This window comes from Echinops telfairi, unplaced genomic scaffold (assembly GCF_000313985.2).
Source record: "Echinops telfairi isolate 266 unplaced genomic scaffold, ASM31398v2 ScPeMD7_3;HRSCAF=10, whole genome shotgun sequence".
Lineage (NCBI taxonomy): Eukaryota > Metazoa > Chordata > Mammalia > Afrosoricida > Tenrecidae > Echinops > Echinops telfairi.
The window spans coordinates 26,695,694-26,719,314 of record NW_022103899.1 but is presented as its reverse complement, the minus strand read 5'-3'; the positions used below and the strand labels follow the sequence as shown (position 1 = coordinate 26,719,314).

Here is a 23,621-nt window from a genome sequence, read left to right as displayed (position 1 = left end):
TTTTGACAGCACCTAACAGATACAGCAGTTCTCATCTCTTCTTCAGTGAGTCAATCAGGGTTTCTCCCTGCTGAAAATGGAGGACAGTGGCAGGTGGGTCTGTGAAGGCCTGGAGGGTAGAGGGACCTTGAATGGAGGCAGATTGTCTTCTTTATCTGTAAGAGTCAGAGACTGGAGTAGACAACTTGAGTCTATCCTCGAGTAATCTATTGTCATAGCTGGAGAAGTGTACCAAAGGAAAACCCTCTAAAATACTATCTTGTGTAATATCTCCTAGAAGGTGCACAGGCTATACACGGTATTAAACCTGATGTTTATTGCAACATCATTGTAATAGTAAAAGATGGGTCATGGCCTGACTATGTATTAACTGTGGAGTTGTTAAATAAAGTACAGCGCATTTGTATTATGGAATACTATTCAGTCATGAAAAAGAAGGAAGCAGATCATCCTGTCGTGGCCGGGTGCCACAGAGGCAGCTCTGTGCCATCCTCACTGTGATTGCCAGGTGGGAACCCATCAGGGCAGCCGCTGCGTTAATTCCAACCCATTGTAAGTTTGCCTCTCTTTTGCTGACCCTTTACCTTACCAAGTCTTCTGATGACATGTCCCAAGAGAAGATTATGCTACCTAGATGTAAAGAGGGTCATGCTATTCTTGGCAGGCCGAGAAAGTTAGGTGTAGATTCTCTTATGCACAATATGGTTCTCTTTTGGTAAACAACTGTATATGTATACATACGTTCATATGCCAATGCTTCTGTGTGTATGAATCCAAATACACTGATAAGCATAGAAACAAATCATGAGCACGAGTCTGGGTGGTGCGGGGAGGGTACTCTGTAGGTGTGGTTTGTTAGACTTATCAGTTAGCTTTCAATAAAGGAGATTACCCTGACAGTGGAGTTGAATCCCGAGGAGCAAAGATGAAGGTATCCTGGAGAAGTAGGGACGAGCAGCATTCAGTTCTGTCTCTGTGGCCGGTCTGCCGGCCTGCCCTGCAGATGGCAGACTTGCCAGCCCTCACAGTCACAGGAGGCATTCCTTAAGGCAAGTCTATAGATTGATATCCCCAATCGGTCTGTTTCTCTGGGGGAGTCTGCAAAGTTATAAGGACTTTCCATTCTTAACTTCAATGACTTTAGTACTGTTCACTTTTGAAAAGTAATGATCACTCCACCTATGAGCAGCTATACATCTGACAGAGGGTAATTGCGTATGTATGTGCATTTACCCTGCTTCAAGTATATCCTTGAACAGGGTGGAGCATCCAGGGGCAAAGATCTAAAGACGTGTGGGACGTAACTAAACACCTTGAGGGATGAATTGCTGGGCCTGGGGTTCAGGACCATGGGCGTGGGGAACACCAAGCTCACTTGGCAATGTTCTACATTCTACTTTGGTGACTCGTGACCGGGGTATTGAAAACTTGTGGGCAACCCTGGGGGTGTAGTGGATGAGGTCGGCTGTGATCTGCATAGCTGGCAGTTCAAAGCCACCAGCAGCCCTCGGGAGAGACTGGGCTTTCTACTCTTGCAATCATTTACAGTCTTGGAAACCCCCAGCAGGTGGCTATGAGTCAGCACTGACTCAGCAGTGAGTGGGTGAGTGTGAGCAACACCGAGGCGCAACTATTGGAGCGATGAAAACTGGAAGACATAGGGAACAAGGCGTCCAATGGGCCGATGGGCCACACAAATATCAGCCTTCACACCTGAGGCCAGAAGAACTAATGCGGGTACTCGGCGACCACGACCAGCTGCTCTGAAAGTGACGCCCTGGGAAGGTCTGCGGCGGACTGGGGAAGAAATGTAAAACCAAATCCAAAACTAAGCGACCACGCTGGCTGGTCGGGTAGAGACTGGTGGAACCCCCAAGACTATGACCCTTAGCCATGCTTCATCTCCGGAGCTAACAAAAGAAGGGAAAAAGAAAAGGGAAGCAATGATGATTATTTACCAATAAAAGGAAATGTTTGCTAAAGGAGGCGTCCCTGGTGTGGTGTGAATGGTCAAGGGCCTGGTTCCTACTATTACAATTTGGCTGGTGGTTTGAGCCCATCCGTAGGCGGCTGGGAAGAAAGGTCTGGTTATCTGCTTTGAGAAAGCTCATCCATTGAAAGCCATTTGGAACACAGTTGGGCTCTTCAGAGTGGCCATGCGCCACCAGAGGGCGGCCCCGAGTCAGAGCCAACTGGTTCTTTTGTGGCTTGATGTTTGTTTTGTTTAAGGAGGGAGGGAACACCCTGAGGAAGATGCGTTCTTACAGAGAACAACTTATTGTGAATTCTGAGTCCGGGATCGGCTGTGCTGTGCTCCAGGGCTGAGATGCCCGGTCCTTGGTGTCAACCTGGGTGGGTACCCTGGTTTCATCCTTACCTTTTCTGGAGGAAGGCCACATTTGGCAGCCACGGCCGTGATGCAAGCCTCCGTCACCAGGGTTCCTTGTGGGAAGCCAAATCCACGGAAGGCCGTGTTGGATGGTAAGTTGGTCAGGCACGCATGGCTCCGGAACCTGAGGTTGTGGATTTTATATGCGTTTTCCAGCTTTAATGTGAGAAATTCTGCTACCTAAAATACAAGGAGATGTTCACATATGTCGGACACCGCTCTGCTCTACTACCCTCCCCTGCCACCGCCCAGCAGAAAGATTTGAACTGCTATGGGATTCATTTGCGACTTGAAGCACATGCTGATTCCGGACTAATGGAGACCTTCACATGCGAGGCTGCTTCCCCAGGCCCCTACCAGCTCCGACTCATCCAGGGTGCATCCCCCGTTAATGTAGCACTCGATGTCCAGAGCTTTGATTCGGCCGCTGTTCATGAAGCCCACCTGCCAGCACAGAAGGGACATTTTTACCGATGGGTTTGTGATTTCGATACCAAGCGTCAGCCACAGCCCGGGGTCACAGGATGCAGACCCCCCTGCTCCCTGCCTCCCCGCCCGCCCGTCCGAGAGAGGCCTCTTCCTCGGAGTCTGTCATTTCCCGGCTGTGCGGAGTCCTCAAGCCCTGGCTTGCCTCCCTCTGCTTCCTCAGTCTTGGAAGATTCACCTTCATTCCCCTCCCGGCTTTCCTGACTTCCCTTCTAATTGAGTCTGTGGTTCCCTGCCTTGGGGAAGAGGCTCTGGCAAGCGAGCGGGCCGGGAAGGAATCCCAGAATCTTGTTGGGAAAAGCCTCTGGTGCAGAGATCTGGGAATGGGCGCCTGGATGGCCTGGGAAGCTCTCAGGCTCCAGGAGCCAGGCCATTGTTGCTATTCTGGGATCACTTAAGGGGGCCTTCCTTTCTCTCAGGTTGCCACCTTCTCCCACACCGTTTTATCTCGACAGTGTAGACGGAACAGAAAAATCCCACACCTTTGTATAAAAAGGCCTAGGCACTCCTGGGTGGCATGAAGGAACAGCTGGCTGTTAACAAAGGCCGAGGATTTGCGAGCGCCCCGAGAGACCTGGCATCCCACTTCCAATAAGTCAGCCCCAGCCCCCCGTGGAGCACAGGCCCACCCTACACACAGGAGTTGGAAGTGATTTGATAGCAACTGTTTGTTTGTTTCTTCTCCATTTTATTTTGTTGTCGTACTACAATAACATTTGCCTATCCCTTTCTGAAAACAGGGGTAAGTAAATCTGAAGAAACCATATAACTAGGTGGTTAGTATCACTGACTCTACGGGAAATATTGACCAATAAATCACAGGACAATTTGAAAATGTAGGAAAATTCCCAAACTCAGAAGTTGTGGTCATTTTGACAAGTGGGTGGGTAAGGTTTATCTTTGATGAATCATGAAGGAAGGTTTTACTGAGCAATGTATAGTACTGCAGCCCTCACTGCCATGCCTTCTGACTCACATGGATCCTATGGGATAGATTAGGACAGCAAGTATTTTTTTTTAAATAGTACAATCATTGTAAAATAAAAAAATGCAATGAATGTGGTTTGAAAGGATTTCAGATCATTTCATTACCTGGCATCTTTTTTTTTTTTTTTAACTTCTTCCAATACAGATTTATTTGCTCTTCTAGCAGCTCGTGGTATTTTAAAAAAACAAACAAACATCATTTTATTGGGGGCCCGTACAACTCTTAACACAATCCATCCATCCATCCATTGTGTCAAGCACATTTGTACATCTGTTGCCATCATCATTCTCAAAACATGTTCTTTCTACTTGAGCCCTTGGTATAGACCTAGCATATTCTTTTACCCTGGCAAAGACCTTTTGTGAAATGTTCAGAACTATTTGGGAGAAACACTGGTCCATCTGACTGTGCTGTTCAACTGGCCAATTATTTTCTAACCATTTCTATAAAACATTTCTAAACCTGCAAAATATTTTTATAAACAAGACTTGCTATAAAAACATTTGTAGCTTCTTTCACAGTGTTCTTTTTGTCTTTGAGGAAACACTGACAGAAATAAACCCTTAATTCTTCATGGAATGTTTTTATTATTATCTGAAATTGTATTTTTAAATAAACCTTTAATTCTTCATGGAATGTTTTTATTATTATCTGAAATTGTATTATCTGAACTTCTTATGAATTATTCTCTGGATTTATTAAAAGTTTCTCATAACATGATATGAGAATTCATCATCAAATACTTTGGATGCTAAGACTAGTGTTTACTTTCAGAATTTATCAAAATTAAAATAATAGAGGACAAAACCAGTCATAAAATGAGACATATTAATGAGTTCATTTTTAATACTCACTTTGTATTTTCCAAATAGTGGATGTCTTCCTCCAGTTATTAACATATCATCTTCTCGATCAAGAACAAGGCGAATGGGGCGACCCGTTCTAAAGAAACACATCTTAGTTAGCCAGCTTCTCCATCCCACCCATCTATTCCCTATCTACCTGTTCACCCTGCTACTTATCCATCCTCTCACTTAACTATATACCCATCCATTCATCTGTCCTCCCACCCATTTATTCACTCACTCATCCATCCATCCATCCATCCATCCATGCCTATATCCATCTACTCATTTATCCATCCATCCCACTTATATTTAAGTTCCTACAATGTGCTTGATTGATTATTTGAATTAAGATATGATTAAATCACCATTGTTTTACGTGATCTAAAACTAAATGGTTAGCGATCCAGCTGATGAGTTTAATGTCACAAGACTGTAAATTTGTGTTCGTAAGGTTTCGACTTTGACCTTCACCTTGGTTTGTCATTTTGCACAGTTCCACCACTGGCTACAAAGGAGACAAAAAATGAACTCACGGCCATCAGATTCATGCTGATTCATAGGGAACAAAGGGTTGAACTGCCTTTGTGGGTTTCCAAGACTGTAACTCTTTATAGGAATACAAGGCCAAAAAACCCAACCTCACTGCTATTGAGTGGATGCCAACTCAAAGCAACCCTATAGGATAGGGTAGAACTGCCCTGTGGGTTTCTGAGACTGTAACTCTTTATGGGAGTAGAAAGATCCTTCTCTTTTCCAAGGAGTGAACCTGCAAGGTTAAGGTTAGCCCGAGAGGCTCTGAGGAGGAGCCAGCCCTTCCCAGGTGAAGGGAGGCAGAAGATGGAGAATGTTTCTTTTGCCAGCCCATCCTCTCCTGGGGCTGTGGGTAGGAGGGAAATGTTGGGGAGCAAGCACCTCTTCCACCACCCTGAAAGTCTGTCATATTGTGATGGCTTGCATGTTGCTGTGCAGCTGGAAGTGATGCCATCGGTATTTCAATCTCCAGCAGAGTCACCCACGGTGGACAGATTTCAATGGAGTTGAGCATTGTAACAATTGTGAAATGGCACAGGCCTGGGAATGTTCCATTCTCTTATACAGGGGGTTGTATGAGTCACAGCTGACAACTAACAATGATCTCCTCCTTGGCAGGATGACTCGCCACGCCTCGAAACGGGTCACCTTCCCCTGGAGCTCAGAGTTGGGGCAGTAAGATTTGAGCACTAGTTTGAGCAATAATAACAGTATTTCTTTTTATAGCCTAGTATTAACCTTTTCAAAGTCCTTCTGCGTGCTGTAACTCTAGGGGAGTGGGAGGGTAGATATTATTATCTCTCTTTTACTTTACAGAAAGAGAGACAGGAGGCTGAGTTGCCTAAGGTCACACAGCTCATTGTGACAGCAGCCGTGGGTTTGAGGCTTTGCCTTCACCCCTATACCACCTATTATCCCCCAATCACTTACTTGAAAGAACCCACAGCTGCAATAGCCGCGAATGTAGCTGGTCTTCCCACTTTCCCCCCAAAGCCCCCACCGACTCGCTTCACATGGCAGGTAATCCTGTTGATGGGGATGCTGAGTGTGGAGGACACGGTTTTCTGCAAAAGGAGGATCATGGGAAGGTCTTACAAGAGCCAAATAGCCAAGGAGCTTTGTGTTTCCTGAACTACAACGTCACAGTAGAACTCCTTCATGTCTACTGTTGGCACACACACAAACAAGCAAAAGATGAAAATAAAAAGGTTGAGATAGTCTGAATCTGTCTTGCATCGTTCACCTTCATGGAACCACCATTCCTGCTGAAGGGAACGTCAGGACTTCTGGGTGCCTGCCAGAAGCTGGATTCTTAGCCAAATTTCCAGACTCGGCTCAGACCCAGGGAGGTGAAGGAAAATATATATAAACACTAAAACTGAGAGCATTTTGTGACCAGGAAAATGAAAATGTGCCATGAAGTGATGTGTTGATGGCAAAGGTTATCTGTAATGAATCTTTTAAGAGAAAAATCAAGTTACAGACAGATTTCAGTGTTGTCATCCAATCACAGAATCTATTGAACTATGGTACAATGAACATTGTCTTTCAACCTAAATGACTGTGGCTGTTCTTTTATGTACTTGGGAAGACCAGGGGGTAGGATGGGGTATGGAGGGTGGCTGGTGGGCTCCTGGCACCTTAACTGCTTTATTGACATCCAACACTACTTGGATCCTAAGTTTCTAGAAGCAAGATGGCTGCCCACTGAGGGGCTGTGGGAATCAACTGCCATGATGGAGGTAGGAGGTGGGGGGTGTAGCAATGACCCTGGACCTCACCTGCACGTGGGCTGCATCCTGTGTTGACACATAAATGTCCAGCTCATGGTCCTCTGTTTTTGGAATCACAAGCACCCTCTGTGTTTCCATGTAGAAATGTTCCTGTCCACCCACATGGACCTCTCCTGTTAAGCAGAAGCACAAGGGAATTCCCGAGGGTGGGTGCTGTGGCAACTAAAGATCTGGGTCAAGGACTACAGTTCTGAATATAAGAACAACCAGGTTCCATTTGAGTTAACAACCTGGCATTCTGTGAGGCTCACCCTCCCGGCATGATCCCTGAAGACAAAGCGGGTGCATAGGAAATGTGATGAAGAAAGCTGATGGTGCCCAGCTATCAAAAGATTTGGTATCTGGGGTCTTAAAGACTTGAAGTTAAACAAGCGGTCATCTAGCTGAGAAGCAAAAAAGCCCAAATGGAAGAAGCACACCAATCTAGCTGAGAAGCAAAAAGCCCAAATGGAAGAAGCACACCAGTCAATGTGATCATAAGGTTTCCATGGAATCAGGTAACAGGCATCAGAAGACCCAAAACAAAAAAAACCCCATATTGTTGAGAATGATGGGGGTCAGAGCAGAGACCCCAAACCCATCTGTAGACAGTAGGACATCCTATCTCAAAAGGGTCACAAGTAAGGGATGAGTCAACCAGGGTGCAGTAAAGCACCGATGAAACACAATATTCCTCTGGTTCTTTTCCTCAGCCCCACCATCATGACCCCAGTCTTGCCTTTCAGTTCTGGCTAGACCAGAGCATGTACACTGGTACAGATAAGAGCTTACAACACAGAGAATCCAGGTCAGATAAACCCCTCAGCAGAGATCGAACTAATGATACCAGGAGGATAGGGGGAAAATGGGGGGAGATGGGGAGGAAGGGGGAACTGACCGCAACAATTAATGCATCGTCCTAGGGGGATGAACAACAGAACCTTGGGTGAAGGGAGACAGCGCGTTCGCTGTAAGATATGAAAATAATAATTTTTAATTTATCAAGGGGTCACGAGGGTGGGAGTGTGGGGGAGGGAAGGAGAAAAGAGGAGCTGATACCAAGGGCTTAAATAGAAAGTAAATGTTTAGAAAATAATGATGGCAACATGTACAAATATGCTTGATACAATTGATGTGTGGATTGTTATAAGAGCTGTAAGAGCCCCCAATAAAATGATCTTAAAAAAAAAAAGAACTAAGTTCCATTTCTTAGTCTGGTCCCAACCAACCAACATCTTAGAAATGTTCCTTCTGTTGACTGTTGCTTTCTACCCTTCAACAGTCAACAGAAGGAACATTTCTAAGATGTTGGTTGTAAGTCTAAGAAGGAACATTTCTACGATGTGCATACATATGCACATCTACAAAACGACAGAAGAACAAGACATAAATTTGGCAAAGTGCTAAGACTTTAAAGGATGATCTTTCTGAGGGGGAGAAACATACTCCGTATGTCTCGCTTCAATAGGATTAGGTATAAACCAAAGAGCCAACCCACTGCCATTGAGTAAGCTCTGACTGTAGGTCAGGGTAGAACTGCCCCTGCGGGTTTCCAAGGCTGTAAATCTTGACAGAAACAGAAAGCTCCCTCTTTTTCCTGCAGAGCAACGGGCAGATTCAAACTGTTGACCTTACTGTTTGCAGCCCAATTTATAACTCACTATGCCACCAGGGCTCCTTAGAATTAGACATAGATTCTACTAAGTACCCTGAGCAGCTTACCTTCTACAATTTGATCCACTTTTTCAAATGCCTCCTCAATGTTTCCTTGTTCAAGTTTTTTTTCAGGGCATAGGAATGAATTATGTTTTATGGCATCCTGAGTGACAGGGGAGAAAAGAGCACACAAGTTGATTTTTCTTACTGTTTCTTCCATCAGCCGGTCATTTTTGCCACAGCCGGTCACAGCCTGAAAATGGCTGTCTACTGAAACCTGTGAAAGCGTCCTGCAAGCAAGTGAGTCCTAGGGGCCTCCCACAGAGAGGAGACGCCAGGGAGGGTGTCTTCTTGATTACAGAGAAAAGTAGCCAGGATTAGTGAGATCTTAAGAGGGCAACTAGGGGACCCCCGAGACTATGGCCCTTAGTGATCCTCCAGGTCTGGAACCGAATTCACCCCTGGGATAGAATAAGTGACCAGTTAATGCGCAAAAGGCAGCATTTACCCCAGGACAAGTTTCAGTGGGTCAGGGAAGAAGGAGGGTTGGGAACAGGAAGCACAGGGAGGAAGTGGGCTGAGTGATGAGGGTGCATGGAGAGGATTGCAACGAATGAAATGGAACCGAATGTGCGTGCGAACTGTGGAAAGTAAAACTGAGGATCTGCTTGGAAAACCTTCACTCATGTAACGACTAAAGTTTTTCTATTTTTAAAAAGAAGGAATCTGTGTTCAGAACTGAGCCCTGGCCGGGGATGGGGGGTGGGGGCTACTGTGATGGTCTAGGCTGAGAATTCCTCTTCTCCAAGAACAGTTGATAAATCCAAATGCATTTTAGGTGAGGTTCTGGGCCCTTTATTTTTGCCTTTTCCCTGGATGAGAACACTGGTGTTTGACTAGTTAGGTCATGGACAGGAGCCTGCAGCTTAGAAATCTGGAAGGACTGAAGCTGTGTTGAGGGAGAGGACATAAGGCCTTATGTGGGAAACTAACACTGAAGGAAATATGAGGACTATCTTCCCTAAGTTATAACAGAGGGAATCTAGAAAGCTGGTATTCTACAGTAGGAAAGCCTCCACTTTGGTAAGTTAGAGGTAAAGTCCAAGTACATTGTCCTGCTTGTAAGTCTCATTCCCACAGATTCTCTTCGTAACAGCTATGCTGCCTTTAAGTGAACACATGGTTGATTGTATCTCCCTATAGAAGCAGACATCCTTTTCTCTCTTCCCACTGCCACCCAAGCCCCTTGTACCTCCCCCCAATGCAGGTATTAGGTTTCCTCACTTGTGAGCTCAGGGGCCTTAGTGTAGATACCACCCACTTTGTGATGCATGTAACTACTGAATATGCATGTCTTAAGGCTACTTAAAATGTTGCAAGAGAGCAAAGGCTTACTCTCACTTCCCCTAGTTTCATGTGGTCCATCAAGAGGAGCTGAGGTGAGCATAAAATGTGTCTGACTCTTATTTTACTCTCTTATCTTTCTTACCCTCTATGATCTTTATACCACATATACTCGAGTATAAGCCAACCCAAATATCAGCCGAGGCAGCTACGTAATTTTATCACAAAAACTTCATAGAAAATGTGTGGAGAAGCTTGACTTATACACGAGCACACACAGTATATGATCGCCATACATTTGTGCCTTTGGCCCTTCCGTTGTTGGAGGCTGGTTTCCTCTGACATCCTTACATGTCTCTGAGGCACAAAAGCCCAATCAACATTTTGGGAGGTTTGTTTATTGTTTTTGTTTTTGGACACCTGACAAGGGTCTTGCTTGCCCTTTGTTCAGTTTTGTTTCCTTAACAGTTATTTGCATCAACTCACACACAGATGTGCAAGCCATTCCATTCTGTGGTTCTCTGGGTGCAGCCTATAGGCAGCTGGTCTTTGGTTAGCCATTAGACCCCAAATGTGCTCCTAATTCAGAATGGCACCATGTTCTGCAGCCTTAGGTCTTCAATAGCCTCAGACCTTTCTTGCTGGTGATGATACTAGAAGTGGTAATGACAGGCGCAGCTAACATTCTTAGTGTTTGTTTTGTGTCCAGCACGGCCCTGCATGCTTTAGATGCATCCTCACACTAATTCTATGATCTTCATTTTCCGGCTGAGGAAACTGAGGGCAAAGAGGTGAAACATGCTTTCTCAAGGCCGCCTGGAGAATGAGTTCTTTTTTATTTTTATTTTTTAACTATTTTTATTTTTTAAGTCAGGACACTGAGACACATAACAGCAGAGTGATTATTAAAACATGCTTTTAAACAAACTTATAAATAACTAAACAAGATTCTACTAAAATGTTTATTTGAAGCTTAACTTTGATTGTAATGAAAAGTTTTTGCTGGCTTTAAGCACACACCTCCTTTAAGAGAACTTTGGATCTCTAACCATTCTGAATCTGAGGATATTTAATGAGTGTGACCTCTGGGCTACTGCTTGGCAATTGCCACATCCCCTGATAACAGTGGGATTAGAATGAAAAAAATCCAAAAACCCATGTTAAAACCAGAAGTACAACCCAAGGAAGAAGAATGAGCAGAGAAAATGAATTCAAATTCCTATAAATTTGTCAAATGGAAATGTGGAGTTGAAGTTGATTTGGTTTAGAGAACTAACGCGCCATGCCATTTAAAAATAATTGAGCAGTATTGAATGTTGAGCAAGTTGTACTTGATAGAGTATCTGGCATTGAATTTGGGATGAGTGAATGGGATAGTAGGTTGAATTACATCCTTCCCAAACCTTTGGCACTCAAGAATGTGACCTTATTTGAGAATCGGGTCTTTGCAGATGTAGCAAAGGGTTCATGGGATGCGATCTTCCTGGATTTAGGATGGCTCTAAATCCAATGATTGGCATCTTTAAAAGAGAAAGGGCAGGGAGATTTGAGACATAATGGTACATAGGGTGAGGGCAGGGGATGTGGAAGCCGTATGAAGACAGAGGCAGGGAAGAAAGTTATGTTGTTACTAGCCAAAGATGCCGGGAGTCTCCTGCAAGCAATGCGTCTCTCCCAGAGTCTGCAGAGCGAGTGTTGATTTCAAATGTGTGAGAATAAAGTTGTCGTTGTAAGTCAGCTAGTTTGTGGTAACTGGTTATAGCAGCCCTAGGGAATAAGCACAGAGGTTTCAGCTTGAATTTTACTAGAGCCTTTAGACTTTTTTGTTATTGTCAACTTTTGTGCTCAAAGACGTAAACTTTTCTCATGGAATCAGAGCCTGCACATTCTAGTCCACATCTGAATTTCCCATGATCCTCTCAAGCAGCATTATCTTGAGTTTCATCATCCAAAGCCAGAGTGTCAGTGGCGATGTTTGTGGAAGTCTCCCACACAAGTCCCATTGCTGCGTGGGCTCCACCTTGAACACAGTACTTCCTCCCCAATCCATCTGATCCTGCTCCTCACGTCATTTGTGGGGAAGAGGTATGGGAAATTTCTGGGAAATGTCCTTAAAAGGAGGGGACGTGCGTGTTCTTCCTCATCACCTCCTGTCTCCCGCTGTCAGGAGTATAGATTGAACGACTAGAACTTCAGCAGCACTGTGCACCAGGGTCCCTGGCACTTGGACTGACCATTCTAGACACTTTGAATGTCAGAGACACACATCTATTCTGGGGTTGTTGTTCCCCCCCCTATACATTTTAGAGCTAAAGTTTATTCCAGTGCATACAAGTAATATCTTCCAGAGAAAGCAAGTCTTCCAGAGAAAGCCCGTGATAAGAACAAATTAGAACCCCAAATGAGTCTGCACACACATGTTTACAAAGGCAGAGTGGCTTCTCAAACTCTAGGAAAGACTGAACCCCACCTACCTCGATAGAGAAGATGACGGGCTCCAGATCTTCATAGGTGATCTTTACCTTTTCCATCGCTCGCTTCACCTGGACCTCTGTCTCTGCAACCACAGCACAGATGAGCTGGCCCACACACAGCACCTGTGAAACGTACACACAGGAAAGAGCGGCCATTTCTGGGTGGGGGGCGGGAGGGAGGCGCCCAGACTGAGCGCAGCCTTAACAATCAATACCGCTTGTCGTCTTAGGCATCACACTTGAGTCCCACTCAACTGTATGTGCTTGGCGAAGATTTTTTGAATGAAAAAAAAAAAAAAGATACAATACAGACAGTCCTATTGCCCATGTTACTCAATGACTGTAAACCCCAGCGTTGAGTGTGAGATTGGCTGTGATCTGACTCTGCTGTGTTCTTTATCAAGCTTGGTTCATGGTGTCCTTTAAGAGTTTATAATAAGGAGAACTTTAAAAAATAGTCTGTCACTAGATGACAGCCAACCTCTTCATCTAAAGTTCCGCTAAGAGGATGGCGCTGCATCCATCCCATGGTTGGAGGAGAAATAGCTGTCGGGCGAACCGAGGTGTGACATTAAGTGTGTTGTGGTTAGGTGCCATTGAGCCAGTTCTGACTCATACAAGCCCTGTGTACAAGAGTCTGAAACACTGCCCCGCCCCATATTATCTTCACAATTGTTCTTTATGTTTGAGCCCATTGATGTAGCCACTGTGTCAATGCATCTTGCTGAAGGTCGTCTTTTTTGGCTTGTCCCTCTACTTTACCCTGCACAATGTCCTTCTTCAGGGACTGGTCTTTCCTGACAACATGTCCAAAGTATGTGAGATGAACTCTCCTCTCCTGGCCTCTAAGGAGCATGCTGGCTGTACTTCTTCCAAGACAGATTTGTCTGTTCTTTTGGCAGTCCATGGTCCTTCCAATATTCTTTTCTAGCATCATAATTCAAGTGCATTAATTCTTCTTCTATCTTCCTAAGTCAATGTCCAACTTTCACATGCATATGAGGCCATGGAAAATACCATGGCTTGGGTCAGGTGCACCTTAGTTCTCAAAGTAACATCCTTGCTTTTCAACACTTTAAAGGGATATTGTGCAACAGATTTAGGTAAATACAACACATCTTTTGATCTCTTGACTGTGGATCCAATTAAGACAAAAATCGCTGACAACTTCAATCTTTTCTCCATTTATCATGATGCTACCTATTAGTCCAGTTGTGAAGATTTTGATCTTCTTTACAGTGAGTTGTGATCCATACTTAAGGCTGCAATCCTTGATCTTTATCAGCAAGTGCTTCAAGTCTTCCTCATTTTTAGCAAGCAAAGTCATGTCCTCTGTATATGGCAGGTTGTTAATAAGCCTTGCTCCAATGCATATCTTTCTAATTTTAAATTATGCAGTATGTCCTTGTTCTGTTTGCACAACTCTGTCTTGATCCATGTACAAGTTTCATATGAGCACAATGAAGTGTTCTGGAATTCCCATTCTTCTTAAGGTCCCTAGTTTGTTCTGATCCACACAGTCGAATGCCTTAGCAGAGTTAATAAAACACAAATTAACATCTTTCTCATATAATCTGCTTTCAGCCAAGATCTATCTGATGTCAGCATGGTATTCCCTGTTCCACATCCTCTTCTGAACCAGCATTGAACCTCTGGTAGCTCCATTGTTGGATGATCATCAGCAAAATTGTACTTGCTTGTGATATTAATAATATTGTTTTATAATATGAGCTTTCTGTTGGGTCACCTTTCTTTGGAATGAGTATGTATATTGATCTCTTCCAGTCAGTAGCTATTTTGTAAATTTCTTGGCATAGATCAGTGGTTCTCAACCTTCCTAATGCCATGGCCCTTTAATACAGTTCCTCATGTTGTGATGACCCCACAACCATAAAATAATTTTTGTTGCTACTTCATAACTGTAATTTTGCTACTACTATGAATTGGGTCACTCCTGTGAAAGGTTGTTTGACCCCCAAAGGAGTTGCAACCCATAGGTTGAGAACCGCTGGCATAGATGAATGAGTGCTTTCATTGCTTCATCAGCTTGTTCAACCATTTTAATTGGTATTTTACCAATTCCTGGAGCCTTGTTTTTGATGAACGCTTTCAGTGCTGTTTGAACTTCTTCCTTCAGCACCATTGGTTCTTGCTTATATGCTACCTCTGGACATGGTGGGATGTCCACTAGTTCTTTTTGGTACAGTGACAGTGTATTGTTTCCATCTTCTTTTGATGCATCCTGCATCATTCAATATTTTGCTCATAGGGTCTTTTAATATTGAAATTCAAGGCTTTAATTTTTCTTGAGTTCTTTCTGTTTAAGATCTGCTGAGTGAGTCTTTCCCTCTTGGTTTTCTAGCTCTGGGTCTTAATACATTTCATTATAACAATTTACTTTGTCTTTTGAGCCACCCTTTGACATTTTCTATCTAGCTCTTTTAGGTCATCATTTTCCATGTGCATTACTCTATGATTCAGAGTCTCTTCTTATATCCATACTGATCTTTTCTTTTCTTTCCTGTCTTTTGAATGATCTCTTACTTTCTTCATGTATAATGTGCTTGGTATCATCCCATAGCTCATCAGGTCTCCTGTCTCTAGTGTTCAATGCAGCTAATCTGTTCTTGAGATAGTCTTGAAACTCAGGTGGGATAGAGTCAAGGTCATATTCTGGCTCTCAGGGACTTGCTTTAATTTTCTTCTGTGTCAACCTGAATTTACATATGAGCAATTGATAGTCTGTTCCATGGTTGGCCCCTGGCCTCATGTTAGCTGTTGATATTCAGCTTCTCTATTGTCTCTTTCCATTGATGTAGTCAATGTGATTTCTGTGTATCGCAGCTGGAGAAATCCATGTGCATAGTCACCTTTTGTGTGGTTGCACAACAGTAACTATGATGAAGAATCATTGCTCTTGCAAAATCCTAGCATATTATCTCCAGTTTCATTTCTATCACCAAAGCCATAATAGTGACAATAATGACCCTTACCGAGAGCCGTCACATTCCAAGCATTGTTCTAAGCAGCCAGCATGTATGGGCGCACTTAACTCTCACAGCAGCCGAATAGGGGGTGTGCTATGGTTATTCCCATTTTATAGATGACGGAACCAAAAGTCACATAGCTAGTGAGTGGGGGAGTTAGATCCTGATCGTAGGCTGTCTGGCTCTAAAATAAAGTGCCCAGGGGATGATTGTTGAGTTTAATTAAAAGGTCCAAGATAGAAAGGGTAACATCATTAAAAATGGATATGGGAAGGCATGTGGGAGGTTGGGAGTGGCCCAGGAAGGGGGTGGGGTGCTCAGAGTAGATGAAGGAGTGATTGTGATTTTTTTTAAATTTCCATTTCTAGATCTTTCTGACACAGATCAGTTCCTTGCATATATTCTTCAGATGAGACTGAATTGACTGAAGAGCATATAGTTAGGGGCACAACTGTGACTTTCCACATTAGTGTAATAGGTTTCCTTTTATTATCTTATTTCCTGTCTCCAGAAGAGTAGGTCTGAAAACAAGATGACAGGGGTAGAGAGAAGCTAGAAGGCTCAGCTTTAACCCCGGCCCCCCCACCCCCACCACCAAATGACAGAGATAGCTGGAAAGCAATGGACCGCCAGAGGAAACGGTCCTTGGGGATTATCTGCATGGTCATCTGTACCTCATCCACAGCCAACAATTTGTCATCTGCTGCACCATTGGTTCCTGGAATATCCTCTGCTGTTATCACATCAACTACCCCTGGTAGTTCAAGGGCCTCAGATGAATCAATCGAGCTGAGCAAAGATATAATATTGAAGAAGTAGAAATTAGCAAACTTCAGGGCCCCAAGTCCAAGGAAGGGATAGTGCAAAGCAAACAGCAGCTGGCCCAGCCTGGGATCCCTGAGCAGGGCGTGGGGTGTTCAAACGATGAACAGACCCCAAAGATTAGAGACTCAAGTCCACCAACAGCAGGCACCTTGCACAAAAGACCTGATGATTATTTCTACAGTCATCAGCTATTGAAAACGCTATGGAGTACAGTTCGGCTCGGACACACATAGGGTCACCATGAGTCGGAACTGACTTGAGGGCAACTGATTCCCCCCTAGCCCCCAGTTTATGTCCTGACCTGTGAGAAGAGTCATGCTATGGACTACGGGCAGGAGGTCGGCTGCTGAGCCAGGTGGTAACAGTTTAGCTACAGGGAGGGCCTGAGTGTGACGGTGGTAAAGAATCTATTTTTTGGAGAAGCTCATGATAGCGGTCATGGACTACGTCGCTATTTGAGTGATTTAACACCAGCTGAATATCAGCGCTCTCTTCCAGTTGCTTCTGTGGTCATGCCTGACGCTGCAGTAGGAGACAAGGTGCTGTGAGGTGGAGGATGGAAGCAGGGAGCAGGGGCTAGGGGTTCTGGTCATTTCTGGATTCTCTTCTCTGAGCTTTTCTTTATTCTTTCTATTTTAGGTCCTTTAGGGTCAGGGCATTTCTGGGAAATGGCACATTGCTCAGCGGGAACCCATAGGTGCGCTTTTAAAAGGTGCTTCAAAACCTTTCCAGTGACTCACGTGATCTTTGCATGGGCCCTGGTGCTGGTCACCAAGGCCATGACGAGTTCTTTATCCACCACAGGGATGTCGTCGCAGAACACGGCTTCCCCAGTGGCATGTTTAAGACCTGACAGGTGCATGATGGGACGTCCAACTGGATCTTGGAGAGGTTGGTGGGAATCCACACTCTACAGAAGAAGACAAGAATCGATCTAGACATTTTCAATCCGACAAGCGGTCACACGGTCCCTCTCAGAGAACAGGTCCCTGGAGGGAGTTAAATGGTGCGAGTGGCAGTTTCATGATGTAACTAGGATGGGGAATTGGCGTTCTAATTCGGTGACAATGCCTGAGGCCAGGCCAGTCTTGTGGCAGAATTGTTAAGGGGGCGAAGGGCACACAGGCTTCTCTTTGTGAGGCATGTTCCCTTTCATCTGGCCCCCAAGGGTTCTCCCCCTCTGCACTCTCACCTCTCACCTTTCCAATGATAAACCTGATCGTGGTGATGAAATAGGAGTGAGAGGAGGGAAGTGTATAGCACGGAGCGTTGGCCGCCCTTTAAAACACCACCCAACCTTACTGGGAGATTACACAGGAAGCCCAAGAAAGTGTTTATTCTGTCCTCAGCAAAGGTGTTCTGAAGTGACATTTGCAGGGGAGGAGCTGTTCTCTTGCAATGATAGAAAATTTCTTAATTGCCCTACAAGAACGAGGAGGTCCATTCTGCACAGGACCCTTGTTTGATTGACTGGAGATTAAAATTTTACAATCGGGGCTAACGGCTGCACCTCATCACTCCCTGGCCCTGTCCTTCCCCCACGCTGGGCGCAGCTGGTCACACGCCCACCGAGTATCCCTTTGAGGATCTCTCAGGTATTTGCAGATGAGTCAGAGTTTGGTGGCTCCAGGTCAGTGCAGCCTTAAATAGCTGTAGCTGTAGCTCCCACCTGATCTCAGATCCCCGGTCACCCTGACATGACCTGAACCAAGAGCCAGTGTGCTGGGAACAGCTAGAAAGTCAGAATTAAAACAACAAAATCCCAAACACTCTGAGAAGCTTACTGGGTGGCCCAGTTCAGAGGGCATCTCGTAACGTCTAGGTGTCAGTTCAACCCACTGACCTGGTACATTTGGATTCCCTGGGGCATGGCTACAGGAAAATCTTCTAGAGCGCTTAGGAATCGATCTGGAATTTCAGGATAACGCCGACTGCCGCCCTGAGAAGGGATTCAGAATAATAAAGAACGAGGGTTAGTCTAGGATTCAGGTGAGCTCTGCTTTCTGGGAAAATGAATTTGGCTTATGCAGCCATGACTAATGTGCACATAATTAATGCGCTACTGCCAGCTGAAAGATTGGTAGTTCAAGTCCACCCAGTTCCTTGGAAGGAAGGCTTAGCAATCTACTGAGAAACGAAAATGAAAACAAAAACCAGCCACTGAGAGCCCTGGGGCGCCGAGCTCTGTTCTGATGTACTTGAAGTTGCCTTGAGTCAGAATCCACTTCACAGATTTTTTTTGGGGGGGGGTCGCGGGGTGGGGCGGGGGTGGGTGGGGTGAGAGTATCTGAAGCCAGGATTTTTTTTTTAAATCCATGAAGCTACAAAGTCAAGGCAGCCTGGTAAGCCAGATCTGCACTTTTTGCCCTTGGTCTCTGTCCCCCACACGTGACCCCGTGAGGCGGAACTAGACTGGGTTGAGTCTGATCCTCACGCCACCACGAGGAAGTGGCGCATGCAGGTGACCTGGCCCACAGAAAGGAAGAGAAGCAAGAAGACTTCCGCTGGATAAACCGCACCAGCAGGAGCAGGGATCCACTGCCCACAAAACAGACTTGACCCTGATGGGTTTCCTCAGAAACACCTTGATTCAGACAAGAAGTGGCAGCGAGAGTTGTCCTGGTGAATGTGGTCCGTGAGGGTCTTCCCCTGAGGAGCTGACAGTCAGAAGCCTACGAAGAGTGGGTCCTTGGGGCTGGTGTCAAGGTGAAGGGAGCGGGAGGACAAGGGTGACAGTTGTCCCCAGGGTCAGAGGAGGAGGAGAAGGCTCCTGGATGCTAGAAAATCAAGCTAGAGCGGAAAAATGCCCGGGAAGCAGTGTTTTCAGAACAAAGCCCCTCACATCCAAACTCGCTGTCATGGAGTCGATGCTGACTCATGGTCCAGGTAGGACAGAGTGAAACTGCATCTTCACGGGAGCAGAAAGCCCATCTTTCTACCTAGAGAGAGAGGCGGGATGAGAATGAGAGAAAGGAGCACAGAGGAGAGGAAAGAGGGAGAGAAGAGAGAGAAGGAAGGTGTTTATTCTTGTTCATTTATTCCAGAAGCTTCCAATCTGAAAATGTTAGAAACAAGCCATGTAAATATGAGCAGATACATAAGCTTTGGTGGTTTTGAAAAATAGTTTATTTCATATTTCACATTGATTATGAACGTCTAGAATTAGCAAAACAGCCTCTTGGGACACAAAGCCAACCCGTGGTTGCCCCTGGCAGGGGTGGGTGAGTAGACAGTGAAGGGGCGGCCCACACAATTGTGCACACTTGTCAAAACTCACTGAATTTAAAGAGGTGCATTTTACAGTTCAGAAATTATACTTCACTAAAGTTGATTTTAAAGAAAGTTGCCTGCTAGAGGCGGGGCACCGAGTTTCTATCCTGAGCGCGCTCCCTGTAGCCCCCTGGGCTGCATCCCCGAGGAGGGCCGGCTAGGATCTGACAAGGCCTGGGCTTTTGTGGCAGTTGGGAACAGTCCTGGGAAAGCGGTGAGTTCAGGGCTGCAAACTGCACTGCACTGCCATTGAGTCAATACCAACTCCTAGCCACGCTACAGGGCAGAGAAGCGTTGCCTCTGAGGGTCTGGAGCTGGGACTGTCTACAGGAGAGGAAAGCCCCATCCTTCTCCCCAGGAGCTGCTGGTGCGTTTGCACTTCGCAGCCGCTGTCCCCACACAACACACTGTGCCCGAGGAGCACATGACAGTCAGGCACTTACGGGCGCTGAGAACAGCTCTAGCAGGTTCCGGAGTTCCTGCAGAACTTCTAGGTAGAACTTGAAGAGGAAGCTGACAACCAGAGTCCTCTTGAATTCTACCCTCCCACCCGGAGCGGAGGCGGGCAGAGAGACTTCCTCCAGAAGCAGCCTGCAAGCCTCATCCAGCATCAGCTCATTCCAGCGCCTGGCGGGGTGGACAGCGAGGAAGGAATCAGTTCACAGATGGTCACAGATGGCAAACAAAACAAAACAAAACAACACACCCAAACCCACCCCAAACCATAACCTGGTTGCTCTTGAGTAGATTCTGACACATGGCAACCACCGGTGTGTCAGAGCAGATCTGTGCTCCATAGGGTTTTTTTGTGTGTGTGGGGGGAGTGGTGGGGTAATAAATATATAACAGAACATTTGCCATTTTTTGTAATCTGTACACATTAACTGACATTAATTCAGTTCCCTTAGCATTAACCCTTCCCAAATGCTCCATTTTTAAGGCAGCAGATTTTGGGGAAGTAGGCGGCCTGGCCTTTCTTCCGAGGTGGACTTTACCCTCTCACCTTCAGTTGGCCGCTAAGTGTGCTAACCACTCGCACCACCCGGGGACTCTTGGATGCCACACACTGGACGGTGACATTTTGGAGACCCGAGGACTCCTCTTTTGAATTGCATGTGGAAGTTGGACATTGAATAAGGAAGAATGACGAAGAGTTGATGCCTCTGGATTGCGGTGCTGGAAAAGGAGATTGAACGTTCCAAGGGCCGCTAAAAGGACAAAGCGACCTGCCTTGGAAGAAGTACGGCCAGAGTGCCCCTGAGAGGCAAGGATGGCAAGACTTCATCTTATGTCCTTTGGACATTTTGTCAGGGGAGGGCCAGTCCCCGGTGAAGGACATCCTGCTTGGTAAAGTGGAAGGGCGGTGAAGAAGAGGAGATGGATGGACACGTGGCTGCAGCAATTGGCTCAAGTGCAGAAGCAACTGTGAGGATGGCACGGGACGGGGTGGGGTTCCAACTGACTGGACGGCACCGAGCAACCACGACAGGCCTCCTCTTTCCTTTTTTATGTATCTTTTCTTTAATCGTTTTATTAGGGGCTCATACAACCCTTATTACAATCCATACATACATCAATTGTGTAAAGCACATTTGTACATTCATTGCCCTCATCATTCTCAAAACATTTGCTTTCCACTTAAGGCCCCTGTATCAGGTCCTCATTTTTTCCTCTCCCTCCCTGCTTCCCCTCCCTTATGAGCCCTTGATAATTTATAAATTATTATTTTGTCATATCTAGCCCTGTCCAACGTCTCCCTTCACCCACTTTTCTGTTGTCCGTCCCCCAGGGAGGAGGTCACATGTAGATCCTTGTAATCGGTTCCCCTTTTCCAACCCACCCTCCCTCTACCCTCCCAGTATCGCCATTCACACCACTGGTCCTGAAGGGATCATCCACCCTGGATTCCTTGTTTTTCCAGTTCCTATCTGTACCAGTGTACATATTCTGGTCTACCAGACTTAAAAGGTCGAATTTGGATCATGATAGTGGGGGGAGGGGTTGGAAACATTTATGAACTAGAGGAAAGTTGTATTTTTCATCGTTGCTACATCGCACCCTGACTGGCTTGTCTCCTCCCCGAGAGCCCTCTGCAAGGGGATCTCCAGTGACAGGCCTCCTCTTTTGAGGGAGGGAACTTTGACATTATCTTGGGAAAGCAGAGGTCTGAAGAGGCTGCTGCCCTTGGCTTGACAGTGTGAGCAAGGGGCCTGTGCCCCTGCAACATGCTGGGGGACCAGGCACCCGCGAGAGCCAGATAATCAACAGACGCTGAGTGCTGCTGTGCCAGGGCCTGAGCAGGGCTCAGGGAGAAACCCAAGGTCCTCGGCGGTGGGGGCATCCCGAGCCAGCTGTGGGGGTGTGCTGGACTGTTGATATGAATGAGAGAATGAGAGCCAGGTGGGGGAAGATCACCTGCCCACCCTACTCAGTCCTGGGCTATTCGGTGCAACTTGTTCCCCATCCACGGGTGGCTCGGCGAGGTTTGATTCATTTATCAAAGTGACAGAGCCCCAGCAGGGCTTAGACAGAGAGCGTCCCGTCTTCGCAGAGCTGTGTCAACAGTGGGCAGACTCAGCCTTCCCGGTGCCACTTGAAAGGCCAGGGCTGGAGCTTACCTCCCTAGGAGCTGCTGGCAGGACCGCTGTGCGCTGACCGTCGCAGCCCCTACCCCTCCGTAGGCGAGGCTGAGGTCCGCAATGGTGTCGGTGCCGTCCTCAAAGAGAACTCGCATGCCGGCGGTCACATCCGGCAGTGCGTTTTGCCGGCACTCAGCCTGTCGGAAGGCTGCCACAAATTCCCACTGTGGGGACAGAAACCATTCGGCGTGACTGGCTAGGACTAGACACAGAACATGGCATCTGCTTCTTGGTGCCACTTGGACTCGCTCTAAAGGGGCCAAAGGAGGCATGTTACCATGAGAGGGTGGCTCAGCTGTCTTCTCTTTCACAGGGAAAATAGTGTCCTCCCAAAGGCCCCTCCAAGTGGCCCTGGAGACCCGCAAGGAGCAGAGATCCCAGGCCCGTTCCGTCTGGGGCCAGGATGCTGTGCAAACTCACACTGGGAAGCAACTCCAGGGACTCCATTTCCAGGGAGCATCCCCTGTCCCCCCAGTCTCTGGATGCCTTTGGCCCTGGGAGGGTGGAGGAGACCTCTTCATTGAGGTGCAAAGGAGACCCGTTGCAATTTCTTGACTTGTAGACCTGATCACGTTTCCATTTTACAAAGCTCCAAGAGGAACTTCCCAGCATCTGTGGACCAGGGAATCTTGAACCAGGAGAAGGATTCTGGCGGGTTGACGGCTGCCCCAGTCGGTCCCTCAGCCCCAGACCCTTTGTATGTTCTGGTTCTGGAAGAGGACCTGCGCCCTAAGTAGTTTCTGGCTGTGTAGCCACTGAGTGCACTCGGGTGAGTCAGCCTCTTTTCCTGTCTCCTGCCTGTAGATGGATGCACGTGTGGCTGGAGACAAGTTGAAAAGTTGTGTTTCTAGGATGGGTTGAATCGTCTCTTCTAAAAATATACATATAGTCCTAACTGGCCCGCACTTTTGCATGTGACCTGGTTTGGATGGGAGAGCTTTGAAGGTGCTATGATTTAAGTTATACTGGAGCAGGGTGGGTCCTGGTCCAAGACGAAGTTGATTTTGGACTTGCAGCGTCCATAACTACGAGCCAGGACACGCCTGCTGTTTGACACCACGCAGACTGTGGTCATGGGCTAGGGCAGCCCTCGGAAACGAACAGTCAGAAGGAAGATCAAATGTCCGAAAACATGACTTCATATTGACTTCCTCTCTAACCAGGCAGACTCGTGGCTTATGGTCTGGGTGAGTGTATGTGTATGTGTGAGTGTGAGTGTATGTGCATGTGCATGTGTGAGTGTATGTGTATGTGAATGTGAATGTGTAAGTGTATGTGTATGTGTGAGTGTGAATGTATGTGTATGTGTATGTGTGAGTGTATGTGTATGTGAATGTGTGTGTGAGTGTAGGTGTATGTGAGTATATGCGTGAGCGTATGTGTATGTGTGAGAGTATGTGTATGTGAGAGTA

General features: G+C 46.3%; 1 protein-coding gene across 1 annotated transcript in view; it reads right to left on the bottom strand.

Moving 5' to 3' along the window:
- The window catches only part of LOC101661389 (aldehyde oxidase 2-like), a 105,266-nt gene that overhangs the window by 33,757 nt on the left and 47,888 nt on the right, over positions 1 to 23,621 (bottom strand). The window contains 12 exon segments of the mRNA XM_045296335.1: positions 2,378 to 2,569; positions 2,747 to 2,833; positions 4,718 to 4,805; positions 6,173 to 6,306; positions 7,024 to 7,148; positions 8,737 to 8,833; positions 12,489 to 12,611; positions 16,150 to 16,264; positions 17,041 to 17,210; positions 18,144 to 18,239; positions 20,020 to 20,197; positions 22,189 to 22,373. Coding sequence (XP_045152270.1) covers positions 2,378 to 2,569; positions 2,747 to 2,833; positions 4,718 to 4,805; positions 6,173 to 6,306; positions 7,024 to 7,148; positions 8,737 to 8,833; positions 12,489 to 12,611; positions 16,150 to 16,264; positions 17,041 to 17,210; positions 18,144 to 18,239; positions 20,020 to 20,197; positions 22,189 to 22,373 — 1,590 coding nt within the window.